The sequence below is a fragment of the Brachyhypopomus gauderio genome, chromosome 4 (assembly GCF_052324685.1).
Source record: "Brachyhypopomus gauderio isolate BG-103 chromosome 4, BGAUD_0.2, whole genome shotgun sequence".
NCBI lineage: Eukaryota > Metazoa > Chordata > Actinopteri > Gymnotiformes > Hypopomidae > Brachyhypopomus > Brachyhypopomus gauderio.
Genome location: NC_135214.1, coordinates 22,827,186 through 22,842,468, shown reverse-complemented (window position 1 = coordinate 22,842,468; position 15,283 = coordinate 22,827,186). Strand labels below are relative to the sequence as shown.

General features: G+C 43.8%; 1 protein-coding gene across 2 annotated transcripts in view; it reads right to left on the bottom strand.

Annotated features, from left to right (window-relative positions):
- Positions 1–993: 993 nt before the first annotated feature.
- The window catches only part of fgd (faciogenital dysplasia), a 42,839-nt gene continuing 28,549 nt past the window's right edge, over positions 994–15,283 (bottom strand). For both annotated transcript variants that reach the window (XM_077003105.1, XM_077003106.1), the window contains exons 5-19: positions 12,265–12,360; positions 10,571–10,707; positions 9,800–9,956; positions 9,124–9,262; positions 7,185–7,243; positions 6,698–6,844; positions 6,487–6,579; positions 6,308–6,387; positions 5,984–6,014; positions 5,499–5,603; positions 4,903–4,953; positions 4,484–4,585; positions 4,091–4,219; positions 3,261–3,401; positions 994–2,276 (exon numbers count right to left, since the gene is read on the bottom strand). In XM_077003105.1, coding sequence (XP_076859220.1) covers positions 2,037–2,276; positions 3,261–3,401; positions 4,091–4,219; positions 4,484–4,585; positions 4,903–4,953; positions 5,499–5,603; positions 5,984–6,014; positions 6,308–6,387; positions 6,487–6,579; positions 6,698–6,844; positions 7,185–7,243; positions 9,124–9,262; positions 9,800–9,956; positions 10,571–10,707; positions 12,265–12,360 — 1,707 coding nt within the window. In that variant the 3' untranslated portion in view covers positions 994–2,036. The remainder of the gene's footprint in view (positions 2,277–3,260; positions 3,402–4,090; positions 4,220–4,483; positions 4,586–4,902; positions 4,954–5,498; positions 5,604–5,983; positions 6,015–6,307; positions 6,388–6,486; positions 6,580–6,697; positions 6,845–7,184; positions 7,244–9,123; positions 9,263–9,799; positions 9,957–10,570; positions 10,708–12,264; positions 12,361–15,283) is intronic.

Here is a 15,283-nt window from a genome sequence, read left to right as displayed (position 1 = left end):
TTGAGGGGGGGGGTGTAATGGACAAAAAATAAGTGTTTGATCGATCGATCGCCAGTAGTTGGCAAATTAGTAACTCGTGTGAAGACAGTCAAATGCGTGTTTTCCACTACACCGGTTTTTAAAGTGTAAGCGGCTTGTAAACAAACCGCACTCCATGAAGGTGTAGCAGTGTGTCGCCCTCAGAGCTGATGAGGTAACCGGGCCACGCCACACACCGTTAGTGCAGGTGAGAATGGACCGGCTGGGGAGACGCATGAAACCAGGCAAAGAGCCGCAGGTTGGCCACTCCTGGTATAGTAATATGAATATTCTAAAATGAGAAATGTCACAATCTTTAGTCACTGATATATAAACACACATGCGTTGCATTTCAAAGGCTTTCAGTGAAGTATGCAGAGCAAATCTAGTTCTTGGCAACAACGAACAGGTACACAAATCTAAAACGTAGCAGTCAAACTAACAATTTCATATAGAACTTTTGCCACACTGACAAACACATGTTGACGCTTAACCCAGATGGATATGCCACGCTTGTCTGCATGTTAGTTTCATTTCTGCCGACATTTCCCGAAATGTCATGATTTCCGTTCTTTTTTGGCACCTGTGTGTAGCTCACTCTGCCATTGTAAGTCTAACCACATTTCACCACAGTACCGAGGAAAAACAAAACACACACACGCTTGATTTAATATCGGAGTATATAATGATAAGCTCAGGCAACCCACTTGAAGAATACAAAAGTCAAAACCAAAACTTCCAACCGATTTCCCTTTGTGTAGATATCAACGGAACCACTAGAAACATTGAGTGGCAACACTAAGCCATTTCGTCCTCCGACAATTTACAAAGAAGAAAAACACTAAAACAGGCTCCATGTTGTCATTTTCTGTTATCTTCTGTTGCCAAAAATAGGCCAATCTCAGATGACAACAAAATGAAAACAGATGACACATTAAACAGGGAAATAAATAAATAAATACATAAACTAAAATCTCCATGTGAACCGTGGAGCCCAGATGTTCTTTTATTAAGTGATATTCTAGAGACATTTCCTTTTGCGAACATTTCTGGTAAAAAGAGAGTAATCCCCTAAAAGAGTAATACTGGTTCTTAAAGAATAGCTTGCTGAATATTTAAAAGCATGACATCTAAACAGGAAATATTCTGAACACAGAGACCTAAGCTCATCAAGATCTCAGAAGGGTCCTTGAGATGGATTTGATGGTCAGAGTAGACAGGACGTCCAGTACAGTACTGGGTCTTTACCTGGAGGAATAAGGCTAACAGATACACGGTTGTGGTTACACTGGAACACACGACAAAGAACACATGGGAAGGAGAGAAAGTACCGGGACGAGGAGCCCAGGATCTGAACAGACACAGCCTGCCATGTTCTTCTGTTAAAATGGAGCTTTCTCTTCTCTCTGAATTTCTCAAGTCTGACATGTACGAGTGGCTTCAGGAGCACGTCGCAGGCCAGGCAGGGAACATGATGGCAATCGGCCATGAAAGGCACCAAAATAAAAAGTACACGCTCAAGAGAATATTCACGTTCGGGCCAGAATTTCAAGACAACTGAAAGATGACTTAATGCTTCCGAAATAATAACACCATTTACAGACAGTCGTTAAAAATATCACAAAACATCCATCCTATAGTCCTTCATAGAAATGAACAACATTCACTGTAATACAAAAGAACTGTGAACTTCTCGAAAAGGGGGTAATAGTGCATTGAGGGATAACAGTGTTCGGGATAAGAGGGATAAGAGGTGTTCGAACTGTGTGTGTGTGTGTGTGTGTGATCCTGTGAAAGGGGCAAGTTAGACGGGCGAAGGAGGAACTAAAACTTTCTTTTTTAAAGGAAAAAGTGCTGACGATAATGTGAATTCAAGTAACACATTCTATGCAAAAGACATGGGTCCGAGGGCGGGGGAGGGGCGGGTCCAAGGGCAGGGCGGTGGGCGGGTCCAAGGGCGAGGGAGGGGCGGGTCCAAGGGCAGGAGGGGCGGGTCCAATGTAATGTCACAGCTCGCCTCATTGGCTCTTCTGGTGCTCCGTTAGGTTGACTGATGTGTCTGAGGCTTCTCCTTTTGTAGCAAGGGAAAGAAGCTCAATCCACTTGGCCATTAATTCGGAATCCTGAGCGCTGAACAGCAGTGCATGCTGGGAGTGACTGAGCTTGAACACGTGTTTGCCCTCGGATTTCTCCGAAGGTGACAACGACGCGCTGACCTCGTAACCAGGCAGAGGGATCGTCCGCACTGCCCGTGCGTCCTGTTGATAAACGCAACCAATGATCAGACGCAAAACCAACCACCCAGCAGCCGTGGTCTTGGAACCACGCCACTCCATATACACCCAACCTGACTGCAGTCAGCAAGATTAAACTGATCATCATGATATCAGATTTATAGAGAGCCTGAATCTGATTATACTTTTAAGAAGATCTTGGACACATAAAGTAATACCACAAATGATTTCTTGTGAATTGTTGCAGTTCAGTTTGCACAAGCCTATGTTATTACTGTCTGAGTTCTAATCAGGCTACTAGATTATGCAGATATACAGATTAATTTACAAATATATTTACTGTTCTATAAAATATACTTCATCATGGTTGTGTGTGTACATGCATGCATCTTGAGTTTTACAGTTATGCAAAACTGTCCTAAAGCTAGAGAAACACTAAAACACTATGTCGTTGCATCTATAATCTTAATCTACTGAAACTACAGTATGGATGGAATTTTAACTTTAACCTTGTTTTTAATGTTATTTAAAAAGAGTCAGGACAGATTCAGGACAGACTGAGGAGAGAGTCAGGACAGATTCAGGACAGACTGAGGAGAGAGTCAGGACAGACTGAGGAGAGAGTCAGGACAGACTGAGGAGAGAGTCAGGACAGACTGAGGAGAGAGTCAGGACAGATTCAGGACAGACTGAGGAGAGAGTCACGACAGACTGAAGAGAGAGTCAGGACAGATTCAGGAAAATGTCAGACTCTACTCACCATGCACACGTAAGCGTAAATGCATCTCGCAGATGCGCACAGAGTAACAATTTCAGTGTACAATTTCAACCATGTTACAGATGTGAATGTAGTGTTGGACTCTTAAGGGTATGGACTAGTGTGCTTACCCCAACAGGGGAGGGTACCCCAGTGCCCCACAGAAGAGGCAATGTGTTACCCACTACACTCATACATACATACTGTATACACACACACACACACACACACACACACACCTGTATACCCACCTGGCTACTGGAGTGGAGGTAAAGTACTAGTGGTTCTGCTTTGGTTATGGCTGCCCAGGTCTTGATCCAGGTCTTTCCTTTTTCCTGAAACAGGAGTTGGCTGCACAATACCCAGCTGTCGCGCGTCGTAGACAGCTGCTTCTGCATCACACACACACACACACACACACACACACACACACACACACACACACACACACACACACACACACACACACACACACACACACACAAACACACACACACACACACACACACACACACACACACGTGAGGTTAGAAACACAGCATCAGTCATGCACACTTGAAAGGTTAATGCACAGGACCCGAAATACCGTGAGGACTCCTCACAAAGTTTTGACACCCCTTTGCAGACGAAGACGTTGCACTACAAGGTCTGAGAGCTTTGTGTTCTGTGCATATTATAACTCACGTAGTGATTGAGTACACTGCAGAAAAGGTATTTGTTATATATGTGCATGTATGAAGTCATGCCAAATTTGGTATGTGTTTGTGTTTATGGGTTATTTGGTTGTTGTGCTGCTGGTGTGTGTGTGTTTTTAGTTGTTTATTGTCTACTCATGCTGCGCTTTCGGCTACAGTAACACAGGAAACACAAGGTGCACCACAAACAGACCTTGTGGTTTAAAACATTGTTGGTGAAATGTGTGTTAGCAACAAGTACATGCGCACATACTGTTGATTTATAATTTGACAATAATCCTGTTTTTAGATATGATTAACTATTAGATATAACAGATACTGACAGCTTTCGTGACACATGTTTGCCAAATGAGTACTTTAAGGCTGTAAGTAGGTTAGGGGCTCACCTCTGCCTTTTTCTTAGGCTCAGCAGTGCCATCTACAGGCCCTTCAGGTCCTTGCAAGGCCTCGTAACACAGCCGACACAAGCGCGTGTTCTTGATCTCCGACACCTTGGAGCATTTACCACAGACAACCTACAGAGGGCAGCAGAGACAAAAAAACGAGATGAAACACAAGCGTTCCAAAATGACTTGAACTACCTGCTTGCTTTGGGAATTTAGGACTTTAAACTATCACAGCATCTTAACTGGACTTGACGTCCAGGGTGGGTTTTCACTTAGCAGCTCAGGATATCTACATACAACTCACGTAGTCTACATACAGCCTTACTCCAGCATAGCAGCTGGACTACGTGTCCCCAAACACGCACACACACGCACACACACACACACACTGACCGCTCCGCAGGTCTTGCAGTGATGCTTCCTCTTGGTGAAGTGGAAGGTGTCATTACAGCCCTTACAAGTCTCCTTCTCTTTCTCTCTCTTCTTTGAACTCCTCTAACACACACACACACACACACACACACACACACACACACACACACACACACACACACGGTTCAAACACCTATTCCACTGTTATCACTATTATCCCCTTTTTATGGAGTTCACTGTTGTTTTGTATCACAGTGAATATTGATATGTTGTTGTATTACAACTAATGTTGTTGACACACCATGTGACCTACAGTGTCAGTAACGTGAATGTTTCCTATACGTGAATGTTTATTATAATGCAGTCCTATAATAGCAAATACACATGCAAGACCTCCATTAGATGTTTGAAGGTGTGTGAAGTGCAGGGGCTCTACTCACCCTTTCCTGCACACCTCCATCTGAGTCTACGGACATGTTAGTCCATGGTCCCTGTGTGAAGAGAACCGTGTTGGATCCCAATATAGACAAATGAACAACCCACATTTCTGAGTTTGTTACTTTCACCTATGGTTACTTCAGGGTTACATCAGTATCAGTGTGTGTGTGTGTGTGTGTGTGTGTGTGTGTGTGCGCGCGTGTGTGTGTGTGTGTATCTAAACGTCCAGGCATGCACGTGTGCAAATGTGTGCTTCTTTGTGGTTCTTTGTACATGTGCAGCATGCATACACACACACACACACACACACACACACACACACACACACACACAGACACACACACACGTGGTTGCATGTATTTGTGCATGAGACTGTGTGTGTTTTACCAAAGTCCTTTTTCCATTATCAGTGGATGACAATAATTGATTACATAACTCACTACACATTACATAAACAGAGAGAATGATGCATACAACTGAAATACAGACGTAGAAATGTCTATAAAATCAAAGACATTTGCGGTACACACAAACACAGACTGAGCTGTGTTTACTTATCCAGGTTAAGTGTGGAAGAGAAGGCGGCGAACAGTCGTACCGGTGAGTCAGGTGTGTGTTCCTCATCACGGGATATGGAGGTGTTGAAGGCTTTATTAAACGTCTCGCTTTTCTGTTTATGCTTTTCTATGGTGGCTGTGATCACCTGGAGGGAGAGAGAGGGGGGGGGGGGAGGAGAGAGAGGAGGGGGGGATGGGGGGGAGGTAGAGACAGGGGGGATGCAACTAGAGTTTTAATTGGGCCAAAGGACAAAGCTACTTTGTTTAGTACAGTGTGCCCAAACTGCCTCACGCACAACACCACAACATAAAGCATCAGTGTTTTTGTGTGTTTCATGCAAGACAAAATGTCTTCTTGCGTGTGTCTGTGTTACTGTCCTGTGAATTCTGTCCCAACAACAAAGTCCTCTCCTACCTGCTGTTTCTGGCCCCATGCATTCCAAAACATATTTCATATAGTGGTTTTCCAAAACCGCTCACACAGTACCAGCCAACTACCTCCCTCCTTCTCTCCCAAGTGTCTCACCTGTATCCAGTCCTCTTTTTCTTCAGCAGTTCTATTAGAGATCAAAGACAGAGGTCATCCTTCATCATCATCACATTCTTTACATCAACACACTAAGTACAGAATCTGTTTACAACCAGAACAACTACAGTAACACCACAAAACACAAGGACAAACAAAAGCTCCATACTTGATATAAAAATGAAGTCACTGCCTTTAATCAAGTTCTGTTTTAGCCTTTTTTTTAATAGATGCTTATGCTCATAGCCGACCCAACACACCCCAAGACACACACACACACACACACACACACACACACACACACACACTAACACAAACACACACCTGGCTTGCAGTTCAAGAGAGCGTTGCTTTCCAGTGATAGTGAAAGTGAAAGGCAGGTTCAGCTTAACATTCTCCTGGACCTGAAAAAAGACGAGTTGTTCATTTGTTCAAGAGATTAGTTTACCCTCTCTCACCCCCAACACACACACACACGCACACACACACACACACACACACACCTCCATGCCCGCGATGTCGATTCTCTCTCTCACACTGAGTTTCTGCCCCATCAGTCTCAGCTTGGGCACACAGTACAGCAACATGGTGTTGAACTGCGGACAGGACACACACACACACACACACGGGAACACGGATCATGATTCTGATTCATAGGGATCACCATCACAAGATATGACTCGGGGATTCATATTCATGGAGGCATGGACTCACCAGGTAGAGATATCTGTCCTGGGCAGAGCCATTTTTAGCAGACATCTTCTTTATGTGGCCCTCTTTAATGAGTTCATTAGCTGGATTAACAATGTCTTCCTCACCATCCAATCTCTCATAAACCTCCAAAAGCTTGTGCATCTTCTCCTACACACACACACACACACAGTTATATATTTATTTACATATTCCCCAGTCAAGCCGTTTCTATTGGACAGTGGTTCTGACTGTATACACCTTATACGTACATGCGTTTCTCTGAAAATTGTGCAGTACTCGGGAACTTGATATGAAATTGTCAAATAATAAAACTGTGATCTTGCGCAAATAGAAACATTAACGTGGAAGATGCAGAAGAAGTGAAAGAGTGATAGCGACGACATTTACCCAAGAGAATATCTATCAACACAGACAGGAAGTGGAAACAATGCATCCTGTCTGACAGTCGCACATGACGCCTTTGGGGGAGGGGAGGAGCTACACTTACCATCTTTCTGATGGCTGCATTAGAATGGTTAGCTGCAGTGGAGATCAGATCCAGAGCCTCTGAGGGAGATGCAGAGAAAGTCACACACGCACACACGCACACGCACACGCACACGCACACGCACACGCACACGCACACGCACACGCACACGCACACACACACACACACACACACACCGATATGCTTAAGTACAGAACACGGTGGCTTGGTGGTTAGCACGTTTGCCTCTCAGCACTGGGGACTTGGGTTCTAGTCCCTATCTGAGTGGAGTTTCCATGTTCTCCCTGTGTTGCGTGGGTTTCCTCCGGGATCTCCGGTTTCCTCCCACAGTCCAAAAACATGGAGGTTAGGTAAATTGGCAGTCAACAAAAAAAAATTCTCCCTGAGTGTGTGTCTGTGTCTCTATGTTCAATAAAAAGTAGTGTCTGTGTCTGTGTGCGTGCGTGTGTGTGCTTGTGTGCCCAGTGGTGGATGGTGCTCTGTCACTAGAGTCTGTCCTCTCTCCCCTTCCTGCACCCCATTCAGTCCCCCAGGGGGCTGTGGATCCCGGTAGAGAGTACGCTGTGCACAATTGGCTGCCGCTTCTCGCCGGTGTGTGTGTGATTGTCTGTGACTTGTACCTGTGTTAAATTGTAAAGCGCCTTGGGAATCTGGAAAGGCGCTATATAAATGGAACATTCATTCATTCATCATTCATTAAGGCAGAAAATAGGATTATGGTGTCTGAATGGTTTATTGCTGTTTTCAAATAACTAGCATTAACAAAAAAAAAAAAGATTTTGAGTGTGTAATATAATCACAATGTTTCTGCGCACGCACACACACACACACACACACACACACACTGAAAAGACATGCAGACTGACACGCATTCTGCATGGGGGTGAGTAAGGTTAAAGAACAGATGAAGGGGGTGAACAGCTTTTAAGCCACCTGCAAGTCTTGATGGCAGACACAGACACGCAGACATAAACACAGTGAAAAATAGTCTGAAGGGAACGACCTTTTATGGCTAAAAGATCATTCTAGCAAACCCTTACAGTTGAACCCTTACTGTTGAACCCTTACTGTTGAACCTTTACTGTTGAACCCTTACTGTTGAACCCTTACTGTTGAACCTTTACTGTTGAACCTTTACTGTTGAACCTTTACTGTTGAACCCTTACAGTTTAACCCTTACTGTTGAACCTTTACTGTTGAACCTTTACTGTTGAACCCTTACTGTTGAACCCTTACTGTTGAACCCTTACTGTTGAACCTTTACTGTTGAACCCTTACTGTTGAACCTTTACTGTTGAACCTTTACTGTTGAACCCTTACTGTTGACCCTTTACTGTTGAACCCTTACTGTTGACCCTTTACTGTTGAACCCTTACTGTTGAACCCTTACTGTTGAACCCTTACTGTTGAACCTTTACTGTTGAACCTTTACTGTTGAACCTTTACTGTTGAACCCTTACAGTTTAACCCTTACTGTTGAACCTTTACTGTTGAACCTTTACTGTTGAACCCTTACTGTTGAACCCTTACTGTTGAACCTTTACTGTTGAACCCTTACTGTTGAACCTTTACTGTTGAACCCTTACTGGGTCATTTGACATCCAGCAGATTTTGGCAGCAGATTTCTGAACACTGAAGCCTGGGTAAACTACACATACACTATACTCTGTGTTTACACGTATGCTATAGTTACCAGTGCACACATTAAGGTAAAGGACACACCTTTATAACAAAGATGTTAAACCAAAGTGAGAAGATGAGGATGAGCACCCCAAAGAGGAAGATGACGATGAGCACCCCAAAGAGGAAGATGTGGGGTGTTTCATGGGTTTAACTTGGGGTTTCCCAAACACGCACACAAACCACAGACGGACATGACAGGAAGTGGGCTGGATGACCAATAGCAAAATGAAAGCAGGCGTACGATTGGCTGACTTACTCTCTGCGTCCTTCCTATCCGGCGCCTCATTGGGCAGCTTCTTCAGGTAGTCTTTGAGGAGGAGCTCGTAGCGGGGGATGCGCTGGACCGGCTCCAGCATGTGATGCTGCAGCGTCAAGTTACCACACACTTCCTGCTTCTGTGGGCCCACACACACACACACACACACACACACACACACATATATATATATATATATACATACACACACACACACACACACACACGATTATCCTCCTGCCAAAGCAGCAAACCTGAGCAAACTGTCAATCATCTGATGTGTCTAGCAGTATTGCCAATCCATATTTGTGCAGACTCCATGCATTAGACAGTAACTACACACGCCTAGACTTATTGAACACAAATGAGCTGCCCAACAAGGCCAAGGGCACAGATACCAGCTAACCTCTCTAGAACATCTCCCCTAGCACAAGAAGAACTTGTAAACATTAAATATGTAGAATATGTTAACCATAGGCACATTACTTCAAATAAAAAATGGCGCAAACCTTTTTTCTCATACCGACACGGTTACCAAAATCATATGCACCTATTCCACTTCAACGTGTCTCTATATTAGCGTGAAGCCTAAAAATAAGGGCTTTTGAGTTGAAGATCCTCTGGTATAATGGCCAAGTAAAATGGCCAGGCTACTCCAGCTTGGAGAAACTCTGACCTGGATGTTCTGCACCACACTTTTGAACTGGGTCGATCTCTGGGTCCATGTGTTCACCAGGTCCATGGCCCGGTCAAAGTTTTTCACGTACTCTCCGTACATCTTCATAAATGGAGCCAGCTTCTGTAAGATGTCCCCTATTCGTGGATTTGTGTTCCTTTAAGGCACATATACACAATTACGTTGGCATACATGAAAATACAAAAAAATAAGAGAGAAAGAGAGAGCCACCTTTCATTTCAACTGAAATCTGCCTTGTCCAGCATCCGTAATACAATACATCCATCCTCACCCCCCATCGTGACCCCCCCTCCCCCCGTCAGGATATGCTGGTCATACTCAAACCTCATTCTGCTGACCACGGCTGTCTTATCGTACAGAAGAAAAAGAACATGTCCTCCATCACTACAGGATGTTACAGCACACATGAAACAGGCTCTACCCCCCACACAGAGTTTGACAGCATAATAGTCATACTGTAATTAAGGTGGCTATGAAATCCCCTTGGGTGAACTGATAACATCTGACAATCTTGAATATCACACACTCACAAGCTATTAAGAGCAATTACAAAGTAAAAAAAAAGAAGGTAGCCGCAAAGATCGAATTCGTAAACAGAATTTGTGGCAGTGCCTAACCTTCGAAAATCTAGAAGGGGTTTTCATTTTCTGATGCATTTGCAATTGCATGGGGGGGGGAGAGAGAGAGAAAGAAAGAAAGAAAGAAAGAAAGAAAGAAAGAAAGAAAGAAAAAGAAAAAGTGTGTGCTCACCACTCTTGTGTTATACGCATCTGTAGTTCTGGTAGCAGAAACTGGTGATGGAAACAATAGATAGATGAGATGTTGGAGAAGATTCCCGTGATCACATCTTGATTAATACCCGCCTCCGTCAACTTTGTACAGAACACCTATCAGGAGGGAGGGAGGGACAGAGAGAGAGAGAGACAGAGACAGAGACAGAGATATACAACAATATTAGTTGTAGATTCACAAAACCACAATCATATACAGACAAATAATCTAATTTAAGCCTGCATTTTAAATCTGTTAATAATGTTACTAATAAGACAAACACCCACCCACCCATCGCCACAGTGACCCACCCACACCTCAACACACCAACTTTGATGCATGCATGCATCAGTTCTTTAGCAATACAGTCCATACCACGTTCACCGATTCACCCCGTCCTAGCTCAGAAAATCTCAAATGTTTCCTATGGTTGACCAGCTCTCAGTTTTCAGTGTGAATCTCTGCCGCTGATAATTTTTCAGCAGAGGAAATGAAGGAATACAGACGATGAGATTGAAGCCATGAAGGAGACAGCTGCCAGAGTGAAGCTAACGTCTTTTTAAACGCTCTCAGTCCAGCCAACCAAGTGGACATCCACAGGACCAAGAAGGCCTGAGCACGCTGGATAATAAAGCTTATCCATCACCGATAGAGGACTGCCGTCCTTTTGAGACTGGGTCTCCCAAGGGTTCCTCCAACTATTAGGGCCCTATACCTGGTGCATGCAAAGTTCCTTGATGACAAAGGGTACTGTAAAAAGTTTGACATAAATCAAATTGGATTGAATGAAGCAACGATGGGCATGTCCTCAAGGTGCAAGCACATTTTCTTCGTAGTGTGCGAGATTCCTTTTCCTCCATATGAAGAATGACAGGCAGGCATGAAGTGATGACTCCCGGTGGCCGTTTAGCGTGGTTCGAAGGACCTTAAGGGTTTGTTGCATCCTGTCCTCTATGGTGCAGGCGCTCACATTTTCCCCAATCGCTCACGACACTGCAGTGTGCGAGTTTAACAGTTCGTACGAGTCTTATTGCAAAGGCCCAGAAGAAAGGCCCGAGTCTGAATAAGGCAAGGATACCTTCACCTGCATCAAACTTGTGAACAACATGTTAACAGATGGCTGTTTAAATTTCCTTTTAGAAACCTTGTGTCTTGCAGGGGAAGGTTATCCCAGCATTAGAGTATTTGAGTAGGTATTTATGCCACTGATTAATAAAATTTGTCTTTAGGTTTTTTTTGTGGTTCTCTTCATTTCTATATATTATCAAAGGTTTGTTATTTCATTTTTTGTATTTCTCTTGCTGTGCATTATGTATAATCACTGTTGGCATTGCAATTTAATTTCATGGTACCCTGTCCAATGACAATAAAAGGAATCTAATCTAAACTAATCTAATTTCTTATCATTTCAGCACATATAACTTGTTTTAAAGAAGTGTGAATACGTAAAAGTTTAGACACCAATTTAAGCAGAAGTTTTCAGAGTGAAAAGGGAAGTTGTGTGTGTGGAACAGGCCGAGCTGTCATTTATCTGCTGTTTACATATATTTGTGTGTCCACCATAGCTGCTCCTATTTGATATATCTAACCTTTCTGATGCTAAAGAGCTGCAAAATTGCTGGTTATCTTTTTTGTAGACAAAAACAAATACATATTGTGTGCGTGTGTGTTACCTGGTCCAAGAGGTTGAGTCGTTTGACATAAGCTTCTTCTGTGTGGAGAAGTTCCTTAGCAATGTTAAACAGCTTCTGGGACTCAGACTGCAGGCCCTGAGACAGAGAGATGAGGAGAATGTTCATTTCGCTGTTTGGGGGCGATACAGGTCACGTGCGTTAATGCTTGAATGTTCAGAACTGTTGATAGGAATCTGAAAATTCTCAAACAAGAACAAGTGAAAATCAAATCTCTACAAAACTACAACGCACTACAAACTAAAACAATTTTCCCCCCACAAAGTATTTCACTTAACACTTTATGTAAACCACTTTATTCAGTTACTTTAAATTAAACAGTAACTGACACAATGAGGAAGAACTCTAAGCTAACATCAGTGTTGAAAAGCATAACATGCCTGTTTTTTATCCAAACAATTTTACTGATCATTTATAGCTAACACCTTATAATATGAATATGTAAGCATTAATTTATCAGTGTCAAATAGGGGCTTATGTGCACTGCTCGCACATTAATGCATTATCACACTGGCACAGGAAGACAGCAGCGTTATTGTTCTTGGTGAATAATGCACTCAATACCGCTTAGTCTACTTGTTAAACGGTGTGCACAGATTGGTGCATAAAATAGACATCTGTTCACCCCAGCACTGCAAGAAGAAATATCAGTGACCTTAAAGCTGTGATGGTGAAGGACACACACACACACACACACACACACACCAGGAAATGGGAGGAGTCATGGATGAGACAGCATGGGCAGATATGTCTACACAACATGGCAACCCGCCTGACCCTCCAGACACAGTGAGGAATGTTGTGTGTGGCTGTTTGACTGTGTGGCAGCTGCTGTTCTTTCTTCTGCCCCCCCCCCCCCCCCCCCATCCGCGCCCCCCCCCCCCCCATCCTTGTGTAACACACAGAACTCCTGCCCACATCCTGTATGACAGTAGAGTCATTAAAAAACCATCAACATGTCAGCTGGGTCTCTCTCTCTCTCTCTCTCTCTCTCTCTCTCTCTCTCTCTCTCTCCCTCTCTCTCTCACACACTTACGGATGGACATGTGGACAGATAGACACACACACAAATGGACTTGTTCGCACACTTCCTCAGATCAACTGTAGTCAGTCACAGTCATAGGTAGTCACAGGGCAGGACATCAGGAAACAGGAGAGGTGTTGCTAGCAATTTCAAACGGGCGTACGCCAGCAATTAACTGGAAAATACTACGGAAAAGGTGTGTGTGTGTGTGTGTGTGTGTGTGTGTGTGTGTGAAGGGGGGAGGTGCACAAGGACACATGCCAGCGTACAGCTGTTGTCACCCACACTAATAACTGGTATGTATCCAGTCATTCGGGTGTGTGCCGTGTGTGTGTGTCTGTGTTTATGCTGAGGGTGTTTTCTGCAGACAGGATCACCAAGAAAGTAGTTAAGCTCCCTGACACACCTGGGCTTAGTAAAACCATTAACACACCCAGAGTGTCAGAGTCTGTGTCTCCCCTCTCACTTTCACTCTCCTTTCTGAGCAAGTCTCTCTCCATTAAATATAATATATAGTAGGTATTTTACACGAAGATCTTATCTGCTTTTACTTGGAACAGCAAACCAATGTCTCTACTGTGAGTGCACACGTGTGTGTTTGGATCAAGTGTGCACAGTACACATTGCACAGTGTGGATCAAATTCCTCTAGTCAATCCCTCAACCCCATAAAAAGATGGCAGTATCCCTGGCGGTCTAATAGACCTCCATTAATCGAATTCATCTCAAGTGCAACTCTTTCTGATCAGGGGAAACTGACCCAGGATCAGTGCACAGGAATGATTCTGGGCTGAATCTGAGCACAGCTCTGGTGCCTTAAATGCCAGCTGAGGAAATTCATTACCTGTCAAACAGCACCAAGCCTGTCTCTCCCTCCGGTTACTAACAGTTCTTTGTTTTGTATTTTCATAATGCTTCAGGCAAAGTGTATATATAAGAGCTGGCAGACATGTAGATAAAGGGACCGCTAACTAGACATGTACTAAACGCAGATAGACAGACAGACGGATGGAAAAGAGGGAATAGAGAGAGAGAGAGAGAGAGAGAGTGACAGCAAGACAACAGTCTAGAAACTGATATGAGTTTCTCTGCTTGCCACTTCTCACGACTCAAAGCGAGAAGACGTCATGGCCAACCATCAGCGCACTGGTAATAACCTGTAAGAGACCAAAGCAGTGATGCTATGTCCAGTATGAAGTTTTCATTCAGAGCTAATTTCCCAATACACCCTCCCCCTCCAATACCCTCTAAAGTCCACACCTCTAAAGTCACTGGTGACACGTAATATGATATTATTTAAAGTAGACAGGAAAGAGGTTCAGGCTTCGTCCATTAGAAATATAAATATAAATGCATATTATTCCTGAATAACGAACCTGTGTTACTTCTCCCATTTGCTGTGTCATGGAATATGCAGTGTTTAGCAATTTTGAATTAGCAGCAGATAGTTGTGTGTCTTTTGCCAGACAAACGCATACACAGACACAAACGCATACATGTACACACCCCAGTAGGTGCCATGTGACAGTAGCTTTTCACAGACACTGCAGAGTAGCGTAGTGCAATTGGCAGACATACACACACATACAAACACCTGAGACAACAGTGACACACCTTCATTAACAAACACTATACCACACCAACTCAGACTTCCAAAAGCTACGGAGTGATGTGGGGAAGAGGTTATGTCTCGATGTCTGGGGGCTACTAAAGCATTGTCAAAACCACACCTGCATAATTTCAGGAGGAAGCAGGATAGGATAAACAGGAAGTTGACATGAGGTGCAGATGTTACACATGGGACAGTGTTCGTCATGACGCACCCTGACCCATACTCCTGTAAATACAACCTGACTCACACGAGCAAGAACTCCTGTACCATTTATTCCTATTACAGGAACCTGAAGGGAACATCTTTTGAGCAGATCTCGAGCCCTTAGTATGAAGTGCTGCTTTCAAAAGGCGCCTGTGAGCCACC